The sequence below is a fragment of the Pseudopipra pipra genome, chromosome 7, assembly GCF_036250125.1.
Source record: "Pseudopipra pipra isolate bDixPip1 chromosome 7, bDixPip1.hap1, whole genome shotgun sequence".
Lineage (NCBI taxonomy): Eukaryota > Metazoa > Chordata > Aves > Passeriformes > Pipridae > Pseudopipra > Pseudopipra pipra.
The window spans coordinates 39,943,184-39,966,063 of NC_087555.1; the positions used below are offsets into that span (position 1 = coordinate 39,943,184).

Below are 22,880 nucleotides of genomic sequence, written 5' to 3' on the forward strand. Positions count from 1 at the left end.
TGATTAATCTTCACACCTCTGGTACATGTCAGCAAACCTTTTTACTGAAGTCTTCAGAAAGGTCATGAAAAGAAAAGGTGTGGAGCAGTCTGGGGGAGTTCATATTAGAATGCAAAACTGCCTGACACCCAGATATGAATTTTTTATTCTACGTAATAATGGATTATTTTAACAAGACTTTAGAAAAGAAAAATATCATCGAACAAGATATTCTGGGGAGGGCAACGGAAACAAACATTTCATTAAAAAAATAGGTTCTGACTGTTCTTTCTTAGTACAGACAAGAACTATAATAGCAAGGGTGCATATAAACCAAGGCTCCAAGGCTCAAATGTGGCAGGCCTAGTTTAAAAGCAAAAAACACCCAACAGTGCTTTATGAGAGAGCTATAAGTACTGGTGTTCCACAATATCCCTTTGTAATTCTTCTGTTTTCTTCAGTCAGAGCAAGGATTATGACTAATGCCCTCCACAGGCCAAAAAAGGGACAAAACTTTACATGGACAGTGGTTTTCAGCCACATTATCCATGGCGTGCGTTTCCATGCCACCGTAAGGGCATTGCCACCCCAGCCCTGGGGACACCCCGAGGCCTCCCTCAGTCAATGACAGGACATTTACAGGTGGGACCTGCTCTCTGACTGCTGCCAAAGGCTTCTTTGGAACCACCATTAAAAGGCCAGGAGAATTAGATGCACTGTAAGAACTGACTAAATGCAAGACTCCCAAGATATTAAAAAACAAAACAAAACACCTATATACACAGGAGCTGAAGTATTAAAATTGCCAAGAAAATCTGGTTTGCAAAACAGTCTTTTATTGTATCCGTGCCACACATACTAGTGAAAAATAACACTCCTAAAAAAGGAAAAGAAAAAGAATGCTACCTTTCCACAACATTTCTTTTAAATAAAACTTCAAGTACTCTTACATTAGTACAAAAAAAAATTCTGATCTATCTGCCCCAACAGGCCACCACAACACACAGTAGATAAAACACAGTGGTTACAAATGTCTTTTTCCGTTATTCTGTGGCAAGGCAAATGGAGGGAAATGTTTCTATGAAAAAATACTGTGTGCGTAGGAAATTGTCACAATTTTCTTCCACATGGGTACAAATGATTATACTTGAATTTGAGGCCGTGGTGGCTTGAAATTATATAACAAAATAGAAAAATGGAAAACTAATATCCCCTACACCCTGTTTCAAAGGCAGGCACTACCAAGATTAAGGAGACTCCACAGTGTTGGTAGAGGATAATTACTGTACAAGCAATAGAGCTATAATTACCTTAAGACTAAAATAAAATGCTACCATCCTCCTAAGGCATAAACAATAATGTCTGCAAACAATATGTACACATCATACATATTTAAAACAAGACTTAATATAAACAATAATGAACAGTATATACATGTCTCAATTTTTCTTCACTGTCTTGAAATACAATTTAACTACTCGAGTGATGCAGCAACATATATATAAATGTACTTGTAACTCTACAGTAAAGTTTAATTTTTAGTGCTTTCACAGCACATCAGTGTAAACAGTTTTACTTGGCTTTGTTTTATATTTTAAAACATTCCTTGTTGTATTTTCAACATTTAAAGCAATTTTCTAATTCTTCCTTTTCACAGAAAACGAAGATTCTGAATGCTGTATAATCATAAATAATTCATAAAATTAAATACATTCACTAAAAAATAAACTACAAAGTAAAAAAATGAAAAATAGATATTTATTGAAAGGGAAAAGAGAACCATTTCCCCAAGTAGAGCTCTGGTGGTTGAATATTCAGTGCGTTTTGATAAATTGCTATTGCACTATAACACCCCTTTCTTTGAAATTCTTTGGGTGTGCTTCCCTGTTCTACCTAAATTAGTTCGTTAAAACACACAAACCAATAACCAAGGGGCCATGGTTGCTGTAGGAGTGAAGCCTTTAAAACTAGTATCACAATTCTGTGATATTTTAAAGGAAAAAACCCAGTCATTAGTTACACATGTGCCCTGCACTTTCATGTAAATACAGTTCACATTGCTGGTCTCTTCAGTCCTCATTAGATGGAAAAAAAAAAAGAAAGAAAAAAGAAAAGAAAAGAGTTCTGGTAGCTTCAGCTCACTTTGAAAATCTCTGTCCATTTTTTTTCAAAATATTTCCTCATGTTGTGGCCAGCCCTGCCTATGTCAGAATCGTCTTCATTGAAAGTTTCACAGTTGTCAAAAACAAGCCTGACATCAAGTGAAAATGCTTCAAGATTAGGGTACCTGGAAGAAGAAAAAGGTGAATGATTTTTGGAACATGGAGAATCAAAGGGGAAAAACACTTCAACTACATGAGAAAGAACTTTCTTAACATCAGTGAAAATTCAATGAATGTTTGACATGCTAATTATACTTTTAATTTTTAAATTCTGATTTAAATATTTACAGGAAAATAAATGTCAGTGCAAGGAAATACTCTCTCACCACTGTATTTGTTATTGTCCTCAAAAGCTTTGTAAGGTAGAATTTCATGCCTGTACTGGAAAACAAACTTGTTTAAAAACTAATTCTCCTTTCCCTTCAACAGCTTTCTAGTTAAAATGCTATGGCTATTTTCCATTTTTGTATCTATTCTTGGGCTCAGGGTCCTTTCAAAGTAAGTAATGAGTAGAGCTGCATTTACCTACAAGAGGAACAAATGGGCACAAAAAAAGGCTGCCCAGATAATCATGAACATTGTCTTTGCTATTCTTTTTATTACCCCAAACATACACAGCCCAAAGAGTGCTCCAATATTCACACAAATTATTAAAAAAAAAAAGAATAAAAGTTACAAGTCTACCGACACCAATAAGCACATAGAGAGCATTTAAATCTCATATTCATGGGAGAAAAAGCCTGAAGAGGCTCAGTCTTCACAGATGACAAAATGTGCCTTGGTGCTGGGGAGTCCTAGAGCACAGGGTTATGACAAGGAGGGAAGGGGTCAGAGTAATACACTGTCTTGCTCTTTTTAGAAGTTGTGCTGTCTAATTCTAGGACTATAAAATGATTAACCACCATTACTGGAGTGTGGCCACAACAGAGCTGCCAAGTCACTCCACATCCACGTCATTTACAGGGACTCCACTCTTAAAGCCCACACAGATGGTTCTCTCTGACACGTAATAACACTAAGATGTCTCCATGAAAAAAAGATGAGGAGGAAAAGTTCTTCCTGTTGATCGTTTTGGTGCATTTGACCTGGCAGTTTTACTGTTTTTCAGCCAGTTCCACAGGTTCTCCCACCTAACATGGATTTCACTTGGTTATGGCAAAGATAAAAGCATATAATTAAGAATTTTTATTGTTACTGCAGAAGTAACCACAGAGGTGTCAGAGCAGGCAGATTAATACAGTTTAGCTAATTTTAAAAAAATGTACTGTATTTTAATATTATTTTTAAAATGTAAAGTAAAATTTACAGTAGGTTTACTTACTGTCCACTACTTAGCTTGTCTCTGATGGTGGAAAAGTCCATAGGTTTTTTAATAACTTTCTTATAACCAGGAACAAGTTTCAAGTTTACAGGAAGTAAGAAAGGCCAGGCATCTTCATGAGTTTCCAATTCTGAGAGAATCATGCTGAATAAAATAAGGTTTAAAACCAGTATTTTTAAGCTGTTCATACATTTACAGAGGTTTTCCATTGTTCTATAAATTCATCATGTACTGCCAAACTATTCACTTTATAAAAGGAAAGCACTTTATTCTGTGCCCTGTGAAAGGCTCAGAACAATATATATAAAGACAGACAACTGAGTAATTAAAATAACATTAAGTTCTCTCCAGACAACCTATGTTAAGAAGAAATTTTAATGGTTAGCATTCCAAAAGAAAAACATGGCTCTGCAGCTCTGATCATCAATGTAAACCATTCACAAACCAGTAAAAAAGGTGCTAATACTGACTTTCCAAAACTGTGACAAAGCTAAACTACACTGCTTTTGACTGACCAGCAATGGTATCACAGAAGATGATTCTTGTGTCCTCCTCCATAAAGCAAAGCCCTTGGGACACAGTGGATAACCCTCTTGGCTACACTTGGGAAAGCTGTCAGTACCACTGCTACTGGGGGTCATGTGTCCCATTCTTGGAAGAAGCATTATGTGTATATATGTCTATATAAATATGACAAAGAACAATGTTCTTGTTCCCCAGAACAGGGATAAAAAGAATCAGACATTACTTGTTTCAACGAGGGTTACCCCTGAGTTTAGAATTTGAAACTTTACCTGCATACAGCCAGGTCCTTGGAGTCATCTCTCTTAGGTTTCTTAACAGCAGTGCAATTTTCTTGCTTTAACTGGCTTACAGAAACATTTTCATCCATTTTTCTTTTTTTAGGGTCTGTTTTTCCTTTTTTTAAGGAGGCGCTTGTAGTTGCAGAATCTTCATCCTCTGTTTCTCCTGCTAATTTCCTGCTTCTCTTTTGTTCATTACTTTTTTTCCCTTTGATTTGAAGTTTTTTTATCTTTAGAGTTTGACCACTTGCCTACAATAGAGAGAACTTAAATAAGTAATAACCAAGAAATTACAGAAACCTCTGTTATCACTGATAGACAGCAACAAAGATCAGAAGTAAAAGCACCAAAACAAATGAAATATTTAATATTAGAGATTATTCACTTTTTGCTCTTCTCTGAAGGCAAATAAGGCTGCAGAAATTCCTGTTACTAGTGATTTAGGTTCTCAACTTGTGACAATATATAAAAGCCCCTGACATTTGGATTAGTAAAACAGTACCTCCTAACAAACCGGGCTGGCACCACTTTGGACGAACACATGTCTATTCCTAAAAGACTGATATAAACACAAAATTAAAAAAAATATATATTTACCAAGGTTTTTTCTCCGATTTTTCTTTTAAAACAGATTCTAAGACATTGGTCTGTCAACAATGATGAAATTTGCAAGATAAATACTGAATAAATTCTAAAAGTCAGATTAAAAACTACGCTATTGAATCAGCATGAAAATTCTGTACCTACTTACATTAAACATTCTAAACACAGTTTAGAACAAATAAAACTGTAGCCTTTACTGCCACTAAAATCCAAGTTATAGAAAACTGTTAATCTCATCATTTAATGGCAGCCCCCCACAAAACACACAGAGCATTATTTCTATTGATAGAAGCACCTGTAACTGTCCCATGTATAAACAGGTCACTCAGCCCAGGTCCCTTCCCCCTGCCAGGGAGCGTTACCTTTGCTATGCAGGCAGGGCAGAACCAGTCCCCATCTGGGATGGTGCTGATCTTGGGTCTGTGGCAGTAGGTGTGACAGCCTTTATCACAGCCATCACACAGGAGCAGCAGTTCCTCATTATCTCCCTTTCGACAAATTTGGCAGTACTGTAAACCATGAAAAATTGTTTTAATTCCATTTTTAAACTTTGAAACACAGGAACAGTACCTAAATTACCCTTCTCCTCCAAACACAAAAATTCACTCTCAAAATTCATTTTACCCCAGTCAGAATCTACTGATGATCACATCTGAAAAGGAATATATGCAGTATGTAAGGAACTGATCTAAAGGCTACATTTGGGAACACACTGGAAAAGCAATTCATTAAAAGACAGGTTTCCTACAGTACACAGAAGTATGAGCCCTTTTTGTAATTCATTAATGTCTGTGATAAGTAAAGGTATCTTAGACCTATCAAAACCCTCTGGCCCACACATATGATCTCAGAACTCTTCATTTATGCCCACACTGCATATGTAAGTTGCTACTTAATAAAGAAGATTTCTATTTTACAATAGTATTTCCATATAATTATCAGTAACGATCTTATCCAAAGGCTGCTGTGAACAAATTCAGTAAGGCAAAACAAATGATCCCATCACTTCCTAAAATTCACACTAACTTAAGAATATCTACAGGATTGTCAATTTTTTTACTTACACTGTGTGATTTTGCTACTCCCCTATACCTAGAAATTTGTTTCAGGAACTTGAAAGAACTCCAAATGTTTTCACCAAATACTTATGTTTACTGTGTAATTAAATGCAGAGAATATTTCAATCAAATTGAGAATGATACTTTTCTTTCTGGATAATAAATTACTGCATCTTGAAACATTCAAATGTCTTTTCAGGTGCTCCTACCAAATTCATAAGCTTTTTGCACTGAAGATACAACTCTAAACTTATAGTTATATAAACTAAAGGATACAGCCTTACATTACAGTTTTTATTTCAATCATCCTTTAACTGTCCAGGTGTAATTAGAATCTGTATAGGACTGGCAGAAATTACAAAAATAGGAAGGAGACCACAAATGGAAGAATCACTTTTGGCACTCACTATAAGCACTGGCCATACTTGACCACATCATAATCACTATTTCTGTAGTAATAGTTTTGTTTTCAGAACTCTGAGGTTCAGTGGCCCATGCAAATTTTGACACAGGCCCTCTCTCTGCATGCTTTTTCTGTATATGTAGTTATCACAGACTGACATGCTAAGTGTACAAGGAAACAGGTACTTTGGCCTGCCTGCTCACACACCAACTGTGTGCCCAATTTGTATGTTCCATGGTGAGAACTGTGCGTGCAAAGGAGCCACACGCTGGGAGCATCTCAGCTTTCTGAAAAATGAAGTCCTTAACTGGGGTATGTGATGTTGAACCTCCATAAAGCTTGTGTCATGGATTAGATCAGAAACACTCCATCAGGCAGAGTACCTTCCATCAGATGGAGCCAGAAATGACTCTCTTACGCAGATGTCATCATCAGAGAATAATTACCATCTTAAAGTAACCAGTTACAAGGGCTTTTTACCTTAGCAAGTTCAGGATGCTGAATTTGGCAAGCAAGGGACAATCTTTTCCATTAGGCTTATTCATCTATGCCCAGTGTGCGGTTTAACTGTGTGAGGTTTCACGTGAAATAATAACAAATGCATTACTCCCCATGGCAACTAAAAGTGTCTAAAATGGGAAAATAGGATAACAGTGAAAGCAGTTTAGATACTTACAACTTTCATGATAGATTTTTCCCATGCTATTGATTTCTGTAACTGCTGAATGCACAGAGCTACCTGTGCAGCACTGCGTGCCTCTGACAATGCCCTTCTCCACACTCTCAGCCCTGGAGCAATATCCTCTTCAGTTCTGCATTGAGATACAGAGAAATTAAGTAGGTCACATGCGTGTTTGCTTATTTGAAACGTGGAACAATCATTATCACACTGAAAGCCAAGCAATGACAAAACGTACACAGCCAATAAGTATAAGGTTTAAGCAACTAAATTTCATGTAGTGCACAGACTGTGGCTACGTGCCTCAAAGCTTAGTCACAATCAGTTAAATATAAGATAACTTTGCAAGATTATCAACAAACGTAACAAAAAAAATCTTTACAAAGCACCATGCAGAATAACATGATCCATATGGATCACAGACATACAAGAAAGTACATAGATAACAGGCAATAAGAAAATAGGCTCCAATTAGCAAAGAAGCACAATAATTTTTCAAGTTAATCTCAATGACCTACCCGTCACCATCACCACTAATGGATGGTGCAGGAGCAGGGACAGTAACTGTGCCCACATTATCCAGTTTGATCTGAATGGTGGTACTTAAGGGGCTCTTCAGATACCTTCTCTCTATGTTCCGCTCCAAGTCAGCCAGCCTGGTTACAGCTATATCTAGAGGGTTGTCACTCCTCCGCTCTACAGAGCTGGCACTGCCTTCTCCGCCTCCAGCACAATCCCCATCGTGCTTCTTGTGCAATCTAGTAATTGACTTATGGTCACGATATACCAAGTCGTCTCTCTCTGATGCAGGTTCAGGACACAGCCAACCCTATGTCAATAGAAAGGTTTGTGCATTTATTGGGTGCCGTTAACTCAGAGTGTAAACAGAGGAACTGTCCTATGGAATCAAACTAAGTAACTGAAGCGCTGTTTCCAGTAGATCTTGGTTACTTGTAATCCATCTGTAGAGACAGTTTCCAAAATATCCAGAGAACTAAAATAATTAATCAAAAAAATACAAGCATTACCAGACTTTCTGAAGGGACCTTTATTTACACAACATTCTTACCCCCTTGTGAAGTATCCTGTTCTATTGGTGGAAACACCAGATCAGGTCTACCTGTCCAGCAGGCTCATGAAACAATGTATACACTGGTCACACAGAAATAACATCCACCTCACACCCAAACTAGATTCTAAACACTGCATCTGTACTATAACCAAACGTATGCAACTTGATAACCTTACACCCACCTTGGAAAAATTCCAAATTCCAGAGAATTCTTAACTCTGTCACACAACACTCACATGTTCTCCATGACTCTGCAATACTCGAGCAGAGTATTATGATGTGCTTGTACGCTTTTCTGAAAGTATTAACAGCAACAGTCACACAAACCAGGCAAAACTGTGACAAAGCCCCTGAGAGTTAAGCAGTGTGTGCAATACAATCTGTGCATTTACAGGAGGTTAACAAAACATGCAGAGAACTGCACTGCGGGACAACACTCCAGGAAACGCCATTCTGAGCACCTTCAGTTGCAGACTGAATGGCAATAAAATGTTTCAAACACAAATTTCCATGATACTGCTGCAGTGTATTTGTTTTATTTGCAGGCAATTAGGATGGAGTAAGAAGGCACTTACCACCAGCAAAAGGACTGTTACCTGCTTTAAATTCTTACCGCTTATTTTAAAGAGACATTTTACTAAAAGTTGGTTTTACCTTAACTTGTAAACTAGCTGATGCAACTCTCCTCTCTAGGTCTTCCACCTGCTGAAGAATAGTAAGATCCATCTCCATTGCTTGTTCTTCTACTGACCAGTTTTCCACAACATCCCGAGTTACCTGGTTATCTTCATTTTCATTGGTATCAATAATTGCAACTGTATTTGAGAATCACATTTTTATTATTTTAAGTAGCATTATAACTTCTCTGGTAAATCCAAGCTGATTTACCCGTCACTCAAGTCAAATGCTGAAGAACTGTTGTAGAAGTGTACTATTCTTAAAATACCTAGTATGGACAATAAATTCTGTACGCTTTCAAACGTGCAATTTAAAGGCTAGAAGGGAAGGAAAGGCAAGGCTGAGCTAGAGTGTTACTGAGATGGAAAGAGCTCACTAGAGCAATTTATACGCAATGGCACTTCTCCAATCCAAGGTTGGTGAAAATGCAACTACAGACAAGGAGACCTTTACCTTTTTTCTCCAGCCACTCTGTTCTAAACACATCTCAAAGAGCTCTAAGCAGTTGTCTGATGCCCCAATACCATGTGTAATATAAATATCAGCTACATACCATCCTTGTTTTTGATGCAGGCCAGAGTGATATAATCCATGTGTTTCTGTATTTGCTTTTGTAAGGCCTTTTCTCTTATTCCCCTGAGATGCAGCACTTTAAGCAAAGATTTTAGGTCCTCTGGATCAGTAATCCTCCACCATCCATACTGCATTTCTAAATCAAAATAAGCATACAAACACTTTGCAGGCATTTTTTTATGTGATCACACACAATCAGATTAGAAAATCAATAGGAAAATTATTAAAAAGAAAATAAATTTTAACATCATAGTGGCATTGTAGAAATTATCCTTCACATAGTTCCATCTTATTTTTGTATTAGACTTACCTTCAGGTATAGGCTTCGGGTTAGGATAATCTACTGGCTTGGCTACTTCAGCTGCTGTAGAAGGGGCAGAAGCAATTTTTTCCGTTTGTACTGCTGGTGATTCACTTTTACTTGCAGGAACACTAGATGCCAAGAACGAGTTACCATTCACTTCTGATAATCCCAACCCTGATCCAAGAGCAGGTAAAGGAGATGGAAATGGGACATTTGAAGTAAGAACGCCTGTAGGCCATCCACAAAACTGAAGACCCATTATAGGTAGTCCAGTCTTCATCTGCTACAGAGCACAAATACCATTATTATCACCAAGAAACTTGAATTATGATGCTATTTGTCAAACAATAATCAAAATATAAAGGAGGTCTTTACTCAGTACTTCGATTGGTTCCAGAAAAACTAACGTAACACTGGCGTGCAAATGCTTTCTATTAGGGCCCTGTTAATGCTAACAAAATAACAGCTTATAAAGGTAGGGTGTGGTGTGTCACACTTCTAAAAACTAATTTTTATTTATTTGCTTTCCATTTAATATCAGTGGCCAACAACCTAAAAGACAAATCAAATCACCTAAATACATGTACAAAATGTCATACATTGACTAACCTAATTTTACACATCTTAATCTAGTATTATACAACTTCTGTAGTTAGTTACCAACATTTAGAAACAGAAAAAAAATAAAGAAATGAAGATATCATGATTGCACATCTGTGAAATTATTTGTCTAAACAGAAATCCTGCCCAAATAAGCACTGCAAATTCAAACTATTCCAAAGTGAGTTTGTTTACCTGCAGTGGTGACAGTGCAAAAGGACTTAATCCCATGGGACTCTGTGCAGAGGTGGAGCCCAGGAGAGGCGATGGCACAGGGGACGGGGACTTGGATGGTGGCTGTGACTGAGGGGTCAGGGGGGCTGCAGGGGCCGCCGTGTCCACCTGGGTCACCGAGGTGTCGTCGCAGGGCACCCGCGGTAACAGGCTGAACCACTGCCTGCTCTTCTCAGTCAGAGTCTTCAGCAACTGATCGCTGGGCATCAGGGCAGAACTGTAAAACTTCCCTGGCCCACTTGCATTAGGACTGAAAAGATTAGTAGAGTCAGACTTCTCCATGGAGCTCTGGGACACGCTGGGCTGCAGACTGCAGAGAGAGGGTTTGGAGTTGCTCGGGTAAGACAATGTGCAGCCATTTGCTGCACTGCCATTAGGTTTTGGGGACATAATGTCAGATTCAGGTGGCATTTTTGCTACTTCTAACAGTTTGCTTAATTTTGAAAATGACCCAGGTTTTTGTAAAAACAAATTAGTGCTGTCCTTTTCTTTCAGATCTTCCTTTTGCTCACAGTGAGTTGCAGCTAAACAATGTAATTTTTCTTCTGTTTCAAATTCTTCTTTGATATGCATACTTTCTTCCTTTTTTAACTTCTCTTTTTCTTTAGCAATTTCTTCTAGACCTAAAATTGTACAAGAAACAGATTAAATATAATAGATAACTAATTAAATAATTTCAATCATCACAGTTAAATAAATTACTTCACTTTTGGCTCAACACATGCTAGATCCCAATGTCTTCGTTGTTGTTGCTGTTGTTAATGACATCACTTCTCACTTCACAGAGGGAAACAAGTTTCCAAGCATACAGATTTAAACCCTGCTAAACACCTGGAGGAGAAATAACCCCAATGTAGATAATGTACTACAGGATTCACCCATCTGAAGCAGTTTATCAGGGCCAAGTCTTTGAAAGGAACCATTTTTTGCCGGCTTTCTTCCTGCAAGACTCTGTGTGCTTTATCAAAAAGCTCCTCTATTATCAAGAGGGTATAGTGTCTGCAGCCTTAAGCTTATTTTTGCAAGAAAGATAATTCATTAAACTCACAGCCAACTATGAAGCGGAGAACCAAAATTCCTGTTGTGAAATCAAATATTCCCCAAATACTGAAACACAATATTAAATATTTTACCTCTTTCAATAAAAATCATTAACAATTCTGACTGTAAAATAACGTCAACATTCTGGAAAGTTTAATACTCTTTCGAGAGCCACCCAACATGACTGGAACTCTCCACACAGCTAAGCAGACAATGTAACATCTAAGCAACTTTAAGTACGACAAGCAGAAGCTGATTGCAAAACCAGGTTTCTTCAAACATAGGAGGTACAAAAGATCTGAAGATCTACCTTTTATGAAAAGAAAAACATTTTTCTTTGCACTCCTAGTCTTTCTTAACCATTTCTCTTCTACTCTTATACTGACTGCCAACTTTGACAAAGTCTTTAAAAGTCCAAAATGTGATGGAAAACTGTCAGCAAAAATCCAACATTCCAATTTATTAATTTATGGTCATCAGATACTGCAGTCACAAATAAACAAAGGTCCTGCTTCTGGTTTGTGACCAGCCCATCCACATTTCACTGCGAGAAAATGATTTTCCCATTTTTGCAGACACCTATTATATCTTCAAGCACAGAAGTGTCTGTGTACTTGCAGAAAATCTAACAACTGAAGATGAAAACAATTTTCTGCATTCTACAGTTTTCACACGTAAAGTTCACTGCCATAGGGGAACATGAAATAGTTCAGAAAGAGTCAAAAAACACCACAAGCAGGTAAATATGAAAAAGCAAAATATGTAGAAGTACAAAAACTGAAAAATTCCAAAATAACAATCCTCATTTTGAAAGGTATTAACTGATCTTTCATCACCAGAAAGAGACATCAGAGACAACCACATGAGTGGAGAGGTCTATTGACAGCAGCCTGTTGAGCATCTGGTTGAGGGTGAAGACAAAACCAGTGCCTCTGAGACGGGCAGCATGTCTTGGTCTGGTGTACCTTTGTGTGCCATCACTCCTTTATGGTTCTTACCTTCACCACTTTCCATGCCTTCCACAAAAATTCCCCCACACTGGGGCAGAATCCAGTACCGGCGCCTGTAACGGTCCTGACCAAACATCATCGAACGCAAACAGTGGGAAGCTTCAAATAACTTCTTTCTGTACTGGCTTTGTTGCTGTTTTAAAAAAAAGAAAGCATTATAATTCAGTGGGGGTGGGGAACCTCATTGTAACAGACAACATCTCCTGGCTACCAGACTGAAGTGCAAGGATCACACGAGGAGGCTCTCTCAGAGATTCAGAGCAGGGGGGTGTCTCTGTGTCTCTGATACTCTACTCACAACTGCTGCCTTTATGACTTTATTTACAGAGCTCCCTTTAAAAAATCAATTAAATCACTTCCTCATTCAGCCTAGAAACACACTGTGATGGTAGATCCTGTCTTTTTATCTCTGACTCTCAAAAAGCAGTGGATCGAAGATTTTGTTGCACAAGAACAGCTGAGATCCTATCAAATATACAGCATCAGCAAACAGTGAACAGAGCCCTGAAGATACCTGATAGTGCAGCTCCTGATGGGAAACCAATGGGATATTTTAACTGTTTATGAAAGAATGAGAACAACAAGGCACAGAAATAAATTCTTCAATCATAACACAGTTCTCTGAGGGGGGCCAACAAGAACTTCAGTTTGTTTATTCAATTCTTGCTCTACTAAATTGGCACTGCTGGAAGTCAGGTGGAATTCTGGACAGCTAATTTATTGTGATTTGGAACATGAGAGAAACCAAAACACAAAGTCTTAAATGACAAATTTTCTAATACAAAGAATAAAAACGTGTGCCATGAGTACCCTATCTACAGCACGGTACTGTTCTCATTTACACTTCTCTTCCTATTCCATTGCTGCTGCTTTCAAAACGTCAAGCCCAGACATCTCTGTCTCGGGCCTGAAGCTCCAGAAATCAGCCACGGAAAGGAAGGTATGAGAACCACAATCCATTGTACAACAGAAGCACTGCTTCACGTACACAAAATTTGTCGTTGCAAGGATCAACAGACGGAAGTAAATCAATTAGATCTGGATAAAAAAAACATTACTTTTTATTTTCAGAAATGCAAATATATTAACAACTATTATTATTAACTGTCTTTTGAGTGACATCCACTTCCTGCCACCAGACTAAACTTGCAATTCTGGTGTCTGAACAGTAGCATCATTCATATTTTCACAAAAGAAATCCTTATTTCAATTTGTATTAATTTGGAGCATTGAAAATGATGGTAAACATTTTAACTCATGACATCCAGTGATCAAATTTGTAGTATAACAAAAACAAATGATCTCTCACCTTTGTCAGTTTTTCAATCTGCTTCTCTAGTTCTTCAACACTTGCTGTCTGGTCCCCATCATCCTATAATCACCAAATATACTGTCACACCAAATTTATTTCATAATACAAGCATACTACTATGTCTTACCATTATTACAGTAAAAAGATGTAACAGAAAATGAGAGGCAAATACTAAGGAAAAAATAAAGTTCAAATTGTGTGCTTGTTCAATGTATTTGACTAGTATTTTCCTAACTGAAAAAAGGATACACCTTTAATCTTTTCCAAACATCCTAGATGCGTAGGAAGGAGAAGGCTCATGGCCAAATGTTTGCTGAAAACATTCTTTTACTGGAAGAAATAATTCAGTTTGTGCATGAACACTCAACATTATAAAATTTAATCTTAGTTTCTATGAAGCTTTTTTGATATTCAAATTAATTTAAAGAGGTTTTCATGCATAAAATAATGGATCTCTTAGAAGTGTTTGGTAAGTCCACATTTGCATTTTATTTCAATGTCTACATGAAACTGTAGAGCCACTTTAAATTACAACTGCTATAAAAGTTACAGCACCAACCCTGCTGATTTTTGAAGAGGAATGCACCCATGATTAAGTCTATAGTTGCCTTCTTCTTGACAGTTTAAAAATGGGAGTCTTTTCCATAAAGAGAGTTTCAATTTAGTTCAAGAAAGTCTTTCTTGATAACAGTAAGTTTCCAAAAGAATACAACCAAAATCATCCACACCCTAAGATACAGGCCTTGTATTTCTTAGTTCTGTAAAAGTGTACCAGAATGAAGCCTCCTGAAATACCACAGAGAGCACAAATGCAATGAAACTTCTGCTAGATCAGAAAATTAATTTCTCTACAGAGTTACAGGAATTTTGCCTATGAAATGCCCAGTGCACCAAAACAGGAGATTGTACAAGAGGGAAAAGGATTAAGGGAGAGAATGATTTGAGATCAGAAATCTAAATAAGACTTATTTTTAATTCTGAATTATTTGTAAGAACCTTATGCTATTCCTCTAAGGTATTCTCTTAAATTCACACACATTCCAGTACTTGAAATAAATCGAGAACAACAGCACAAAGGGCTGTTCCTACTCTCGAAATTAGCTGGGTTTCTAATAAAGAGCATTTGCAAAGATCTGAGTTAATATGTTGGATTCATGCATTGTTCAAGCAGTCTTAAAAATTCACTTTGAACCTTGCACAAACGGATCGTTTTCAGGCAAACGGTGCAACACCCTGTGCACTAAAATACAGTATTTGGTATTGCTTGTGTCTTGTATCAGGTTCCATACAGGGGAAGCCTGGGCATTTCTATTAAAAATCAGTTCAACAAGCTAAAACCATTTCAGTGATCCTTCCTGTATTGCATCTGATACTGACCAGCAAAATTTATCATCCTGTGATCAAACACAGCCGAGCAGTGACTACCCTGGATTTGCAAAAAAAATACACAGCAAGGTCACAGTCAGGCTTTATAATAGAGAATGTTAAATGTAACTTGACACTTCTATTTATTAGTTAACGAAATAACTGAAACTAATAAAAATTTAAAAACGTTAGAGGTAAGTTATTCTTCCCTCCTTTTTATTGCAACATTTTGGGGAAGCAGTGCCATATTACAGAGAAACAGAAGGAAAACGAGTTTTAACTTATTAGTAAATTTGGTTTCACTTGAAATCCCCCACCTCATCCTCACAAACATCTGCCTTCTTTCCTTTTTTCTCATCCTTGTCCTCTTCATCCTCCTCCTCCTCATCTGCCTGGTCCTCGCTGTCCTCCTCGTCGTCGTCGTCGTCGTCGCTGTCGCCCTTCCGGCGGCGCTTGCGGCCGGGCTGGGGGGGCTCCAGGGAATGCGGCTCCTCGCCCCCCTCGCCGCCCCCCGCGGCCTCGCGCTTCCCCGTCTTCTTGGCGTGGATGATCCTGAGCCTGGGAACACACAAGGGGGGAAACTATGGACTGTGTCTGGAGCAGAAACATTCCTCTCTTCCTCTGCGACTGAGAGAAAATCAGACAGTTTAGACTTAAATTAGAGCTTCTGTTCTAATATGAGATTATATTTTCTCAGTATTTATTGTCATTAGTCAACAAGAAAAATTGAGGTTATAAAACCCCTTAAGACTCTTAATTCCGTTCTGAATGGACTTTGTTTCTCCCAGGTGAATTTTACTGCATAACTCTTTAGAAGAAATGAAACACGGGAGGGATTTTGAAAAGTCAGAAAAGACGATTAGAAGAAAGAACAATTTCAACTTATCTTTTATTTACTGCATCTAAGGATATGATGATAAAATACCTGTGTCTGAGGGAGGAGGGAAAGGCAAAAATCCTCAGTTGGAAGTGTGAAATTATATTTGCACGGAAACAGCAAAGTTAGCTTAATTTTTTCTTTTTATTTCCTCCCCCCACAATTTTAATAAATTTTTTATATTATTTTAGTCCTTTGGCTGATGTTTTTATTCTAGGATATATACTTTTTTTCCCCTGGAAATCTTAGCTCCCTCAACTATCAGCAGATTACTCAAACTGTCATTTTTCCTTTTATGAAAGAAAAGGGAAACTTACATACCAGTAATTATGGTTGTAGTAGACCTTCTTCTTCTACAAAACCCCTATAAGACAAGATTCCACACAGCAAAAATTACAGTTCCACCTCTCAGGGAGCTAGCAGGCAAACATGCTGAACCACAGGAGGTATAAATAGCCAGGCCAAACCAGTCACTTATAACGCAGACCAAAAATGCAACTGATTTAGAAGAGATTCATAAACATGTAGGAAAGACAAAGATTTTGTAAGAGATGACTGGAAGAAGGTAGGATGGGAGAAGTAGGATGGTAACGACAAACACAATTACCAGGACGTAATTTTTCCTTGTCGTACTCCTCTCTCTTCCCATCCTACAGAACAATATTCCATACAGCAAGTGGCTACAGGTCCGATGAGTGCAGCCCAAGCACTGGCTCCGGGACACTGACAAAGGGATCAGCCCTGGAAAATGCTGCTGGACAGAGCCAGGACCCAAGAGCACAGCCTGGGACGAAGGTGCCGCCGTTCGACTGGGAGCAGTGCTTTTTAGAAAAAAGACTGCTAGGCAAGAAATCATCAAGGGGAAGTGAAAACTGCTGAGTTTTGTTTTTTTGGTGTGGTTTTGTTGTTGGTTTGGGTTTTATGCAGTGGTTAATCCACCAGAGAATTTAGAAAGTTTTATGCTTTTATTTTTCCAAAACAAATGGATGTTTACCTATTTCAGCAATTCAAAATACTTTTTGATAAAAAAAATTTCTCAAGCCTCTCAATGAACTTGGAAGCAGGTAACATTTTCAGGTTTTGTGCAAAAAGCCTTAGTGCCATTGAGTATCAATACTACCCACGCTCTGAATTACATATTTTTGAAAAAAAAATTCCCTTTTATAAGGATAACTTCAAGCCATCAAATCCTCTTCACGTGGACTAGAAATTCCTGCCTATACACAGGAATTAACTATCACAGTCACTAGTCAATGAGTGGATTGACTGCTGCGTGACTGCATGATTTCAGAGACAATTTAGACTAAGACAATCTTGAAGACAATTCAGTAATACACCTGGCAAGTGGAAGTTCAATGACCAGCAAACACCTTTTTCATATACCTAAAAGAAATGAGAAGAAGCAAAAAAGGCTACCTTTGCTGACAGCAAAAATGGAGATGTAATGCTGTCGAGCACAAAAGGAAGCTTTGCACAACACTGCAAATTATCAAGGATGAAAACAAACCAAAGATGTTCCCTTTTGACAGCACCACAAGTGTATGAAGGCAGCAGTCTGTATCCAGAGTAGCATAGAGGCAGAAACCAATGACATGGCTTTAAAAATGTTCAGGTATTTCAAGAAGCAGTATAATTTTCCTGCTGCTACCTACACATATGGCTCACTGAGAGAAGAAAACCTTCACTCACAAAACTGTCCTGGCTTTCTCATTTACAGATATGGACCAAAACCACACCTGCAGCTGCTGAGAGAATCATAAAGTCTACTGGACCATAAAAAGAGTGGATGGCCCATCAAAGAACCAGATGTGTGACTTAAGCCTGCTCTAATCTCATCTATAATGTTTACTAGATCATATAAGAAAAATTCATCTTCTGACTTAATTTTCATGCCTTCCTCCTAGTTTTAGGTAGTACCAAGGCAAAGAAATTCTTAACATCATACTTATAACATGCTTCACCTTGGGTGTCAGAAAATGAAAGTTTCACAAATCAGCATTAGCACCTCCTACGCAAACTCAGGGTGTAATTTCTCCCCTTTGTGACTGCTTTTCATATACCATCATCATTTACAGTTGTGATGGCTTTATTCAACAGAACTTAACTTACACAGAGCATGCCATAATACTGGTGTGTTAAAAAGAACACTGTTGCAGTGAAAAATCTGGGTTGCAGTACTACAAGTCCTGTAAAAACAACCAGATATCATATGATTCTTCAAGTGGCTATATTTCAATTTTTTTCCATTTTATATTGATCAAGCTACAAAAGAGATGCCAAAGAGAAGACATGTAATGGAAAAGGAGATACTGAGACTGATTATCTAGTTAAAAAAATCACCAAACCACCTCAGGTGAGACAGCCTTTTGACCACAGCTGTCATACAGAAAGCACAAAGAAAGATGAACTGATTGTATGAGACGGGTGCCTTTACAAAAATGGTGATTAGTATCACGATTCACATCTAAATGTAACAGAGAAGGAATCAGATGCAATCTGTCATTGACCATCAGCTAAGCAGAAACTGTCCAGGCAGCTCAGAATTCAATTTCCAACCATACTTATCAAGATCGTAGGGGGAAGGAGAAGAGGAGGGACGGCAGCAAGGGGGAAAAAGGAGCATCCCTTAAAATAAAATATAATTCCTTTTTCCAACTTGGGATTTTAATTTTGCTTTTTTTCTATCTTTCAAGGCACAGGCTTTTATATTTTATTTTTGCCCCCCTTCCCAGCTGAGAAGCTTATCTGATTACAAGTGAAAACACCGGCACAAAAAAATCACTCAGTGAAAATATCTGATACAGGCAGAATCTCTTCTCATCCCACTTGGATACACCTCCAGCCAGCCTTCACCACAGCAAACACTGGCAAGCCAGGCTGAGATCAAATAAACCCATTCCTCAGCATCCATTATCCATCCACTCCACACTTCCCACACAATGGGATGTACTGAGGAGCTCCTAAAGGTCTGAGGGCAGGTGAAAAGAGGCCACATTTGCTGATCACACTGCGAGTGGTCAAGAAACCAGGTATTCCCATGCAAAACTGTTTGGGACTGGGATGCTTAAAAATTAGACTGAGATGTGAATGGATGGGGAAGGTACCGTGTAAGAATGAAGTCTGGAAGCAGAAAAAAAGACCAAAAAGAAGACTGAAATGTACAGATTTCTTTTCAGAGAAGCCCCAGAACAGTTGTAAGAGTTTATGAAAAACACCAACTGACAGAATAAAGAAGAGAACATTGTTTAAATTGATCAAAGGTGGCTCTTCTAAAAAGCTTAGAGTTCATCAGAAAAACAGTGGAAAATCCAAAAATTTTGAACCAAGGATGAGAGAGATGAATCAAGCCCAGTGAATTCAAAGCAGAAGAGCAACATTTCCAAGCTCTCCTGCGATACTTACGCTCAAAAATAGGGTCAGCACTACTGGAATCTGAAATCCACACAGGAGGGGAGAAAATAAGAAATGGAGAAATGATTGTAGCAAGGAAGAGGGGCTTGGGACTTCAGGGTATTATGCCCACTATTTGAAAGGGAAGAAATGAGAGATTGTAAGGAAAAGAGAAAATCCTACATCTACAAGTACTTACAGTTTGATGGAGGGAGAGAAAGACTAAGCAGGCCGTAAGAAGACAAGGACAGGGAAGGGTCCCATTAAACTAATGGTAAGTTGGCTACATCAGAACTTCAAAAACAGTTTTTAAACTATATCCCATAGAAGGGATACAGATGAAGAAAGGAAAAAGGTATTTGGATTATCCTAAAAGATAAATTACATTAACCCTGTGCAGACTGGGATCTGCACTATCAGTAGAGAATTTCTTTTTGTTGGTCTAATTTTTTCCTCTACCTCCCTCTTGTCCTTCTTCTTTACTTCTTTCCTTCTTCCTTCTGAGATACATTAAAGGGAAAAAAGGGAGACATAAGATTAGAAACAAAAGTACCTAAAGCAAGGGCTAAGAAAGGATTTATTGTTCCTAGCAAGAGGTAAAGATGACAAAGAAAAAAAAAGTAGAGTCTGGCTATGCATTTTTACCCCCTGTGATTCATTAACTTTATGCCGTCCAGCTTCCTGGGAGTTGGAGCCGTGTGCTTGCTGTATGGAATTTTGTCTTGTAGGATGGGAGAACAGTGAATATGAACTGACAACCCTTCAAAAGTTCCAATTTTACCTTCAATAAAAATATATAAAATATCTCAAAGTTTGCATACTACATCTGATCCCTAGCTATAGGGAGCAACGCAACACTGACAGATGGGAAACACTAAGAAAACATAAATTAGCAAAACTTAATTGGCAACTGTTGTAGGAAAATCATGTCATCTTAAAACGCTTTTCAGAATGAACTGTGGGAATTATGGTAGGTCCAAATAAACTTTGAAAACGTCAATAGCAATTTTACAGTTCCTTTAATATTCCAATTAAAAACTTTTTACTTTGTTCCAAAAAATTAAAAATGGACTTGACTTTGCTACGGTTCTGAGGGACACTAACCCTCTGAATCTCATGCGTCTTTAACAGACTGTAAAAGACTGGTGTTGCACCATTCTAAATCCACATCTATCTTAATTAAGTAGTTTGGTTACTAATTTCTTGGTAAACCTGTAACTGCATCAGCTAATTATGTTCTCAGAAGCAATTCCCCATATAGCACCATATCTGAACAAAGGCAAAAAAGCAATATATTGTAATATTTAAAGAAACAAAACTTACTTCCGAAGTTTGCCTTCAACCATCCATTTATCTCTCCTTAAGTTTGACATATAATCAATGTTTTTATCAATTTCACTGTCAAAGACAAAATAATCCATTAACTGCGAGCGTACACATTTTTTTCTGACATTCATTTATGTATAGACACTTTGCCTCGAAAAACTGTCTTGGAGAAAAAACTGTCTTGGTTAAAATTCAAAAGAAACCATTTTAAAGCTAGCAAATGTCAATACCCGGAACACTGATGCAGCTGTACCTATGTCAGTCTTTAGCTACAGTATCACCTCAGCTTCCTTTCCAGAAGAAGCATGTCATTCAAAACAGCTGACATTTCCTTCCACAGCTCTAATTCAGCACCAAGCCTCCAGATGTCTTTGCCACAAAGCAGCTATGCCTGTGCTGAAAAAACAGTTACCAGTGGTACATCCAAGGTATTCTGCCCAGGACCCCTGGGATCTACAAACCAACATTCACTTTTCACTGCAGAAACTGAGGAACCAAAACACAGGCTTCAGTCCAGCCACCGTCTGCAAGCCCGCTCCCAACACATCCCAGCCTCAGCAATTCAGCAGATTATAGTTGTTTCTATAATCAAAATACAGAAACTCAAGTTCTGAGTGATCGTTTCTACAAACAGGACTTAACAGTCATCTGCAACAAGAGGAAGTTTCTTACTACGATGAATTTGAATGATACACATGAACTCTCTTGCACAGCTCATGCACAGTACTTGCACTGGCCACTCCTGCTAGTTTTCAGCTTTGGAAAACCTGAAGTATCTCTTCCATTCTTGCCTTACACAGCCCTGATTCGCTTTGGCAGCACCATGTACCAAACCCACAGAATTTACCAGGAAACAAAGCAGCACTCAGTGAGGTGATAAAAGACTTTACCACAGTAAGTCAGTCTGTGGGAGAACAGGCATCCTAGAGACTGGCATTTCGTAACTTTTATTGCACGTTGTTGGGTTTTGACAAGTTGTTGAACACAGGGGGCTTTAAAATTTTGAAATGCAGTGCACACCTTTCTTGGATTACTACATCAAGTTTGCCACCTCACCTTATGACCCCAGTTAAAGCATTTAGACAAGACATGTCTTGAAAAACAAAAGGAAAAAAGAATACTGCAGAAGATTTGAACAACTCTTCTAAATTATTTGCTAGACTACCTAGTACATTGCTTTATAATCAACCTCGTATTTTACTCCAAAAATTGCTGGAGAAATTTTGGTGCAAGCTTTGGAAACAAAATTATGGACCAAACATGGAGTTCTATTTCAAACAAAGTTGTATTGTTCTGTCATATCAGAAGGAAATAAAGGTAAGAAGCAGTAACTCGACCAATTTCAGCTTTCATTATAAGAATGTCAATAGCCCTACTATAACAGAACAGTGTATTCACAGTATTTCTGAGCTACAACATTTTTATAATTTTATTTTTACACACCTCTTTAGGAAAAATCTTACCTTACTACACTTTTGCTGCACGCTAACTCATTGACCAGAAAAGCAAGTACTGATGCTTTCTGAGCTGGCGTGTGTGCCTGGAAAGCTTTTGTCTTCAAGCTCTCTGTCAGCTCTGTTTGCCCACAGTGAGCCTCCATGAATATCTGCAGAATCTCAGACACATTGTCTCGATTGATACCAACACTCAGTAAGTGTTCCCCAAGAATAGTTTTGGCCTAAAAAGGATAAAGACATTTCAAACAATTATGTTTTAAAATATTATTTTCCTTTGTAGGCCATATTATTGTTTTTAGAAGAGGGGGGTGGGTTCATTTGCATTTTTACATAAGGACTTTTAAACATGATTATTCTTGAAAACTATTCAAATGTAAATCTTAAATACAGTAAAAAATTATTATGTCTTCACCCCTAAGTTCTTAAGAACAGAGATAATATTAATAATAATTAAATAATTAAATGGATGAATTAGAAACTGATGAATACTGTTTTGTACAATGATGCTGTGTAGATTTCTGGAATGGAAGAGGGTGGGGGGAAAGGAGTTAATACAGGTAGCCTCAGATGTGACAGTGCCCTACAAAAGGTCCAAATAAAAATGGGACGTGTGTGTGTAGAGAAAGTGCCCAG

General features: G+C 37.9%; 1 protein-coding gene across 16 annotated transcripts in view; it reads right to left on the reverse strand.

The window, feature by feature from the left end:
* Positions 1-793: 793 nt before the first annotated feature.
* Positions 794-22,880, reverse strand: part of BAZ2B (bromodomain adjacent to zinc finger domain 2B) — a 115,405-nt gene continuing 93,318 nt past the window's right edge. For 10 of the 16 annotated variants that reach the window (XM_064661775.1, XM_064661790.1, XM_064661786.1 and 7 more), the window contains 15 exons: positions 22,254-22,468; positions 20,788-20,862; positions 15,515-15,755; positions 13,830-13,892; positions 12,509-12,653; positions 10,431-11,092; positions 9,642-9,918; positions 9,312-9,467; positions 8,735-8,895; positions 7,527-7,837; positions 7,006-7,141; positions 5,231-5,377; positions 4,257-4,516; positions 3,463-3,606; positions 794-2,266 (listed from right to left, as the gene is read on the reverse strand). In XM_064661775.1, coding sequence (XP_064517845.1) covers positions 2,113-2,266; positions 3,463-3,606; positions 4,257-4,516; positions 5,231-5,377; positions 7,006-7,141; positions 7,527-7,837; positions 8,735-8,895; positions 9,312-9,467; positions 9,642-9,918; positions 10,431-11,092; positions 12,509-12,653; positions 13,830-13,892; positions 15,515-15,755; positions 20,788-20,862; positions 22,254-22,468 — 3,147 coding nt within the window. In that variant the 3' untranslated portion in view covers positions 794-2,112. The remainder of the gene's footprint in view (positions 2,267-3,462; positions 3,607-4,256; positions 4,517-5,230; positions 5,378-7,005; positions 7,142-7,526; positions 7,838-8,734; positions 8,896-9,311; positions 9,468-9,641; positions 9,919-10,430; positions 11,093-12,508; positions 12,654-13,829; positions 13,893-15,514; positions 15,756-20,787; positions 20,863-22,253; positions 22,469-22,880) is intronic. The other 6 variants (XM_064661789.1, XM_064661788.1, XM_064661787.1 and 3 more) reach the window with 3 other exon arrangements.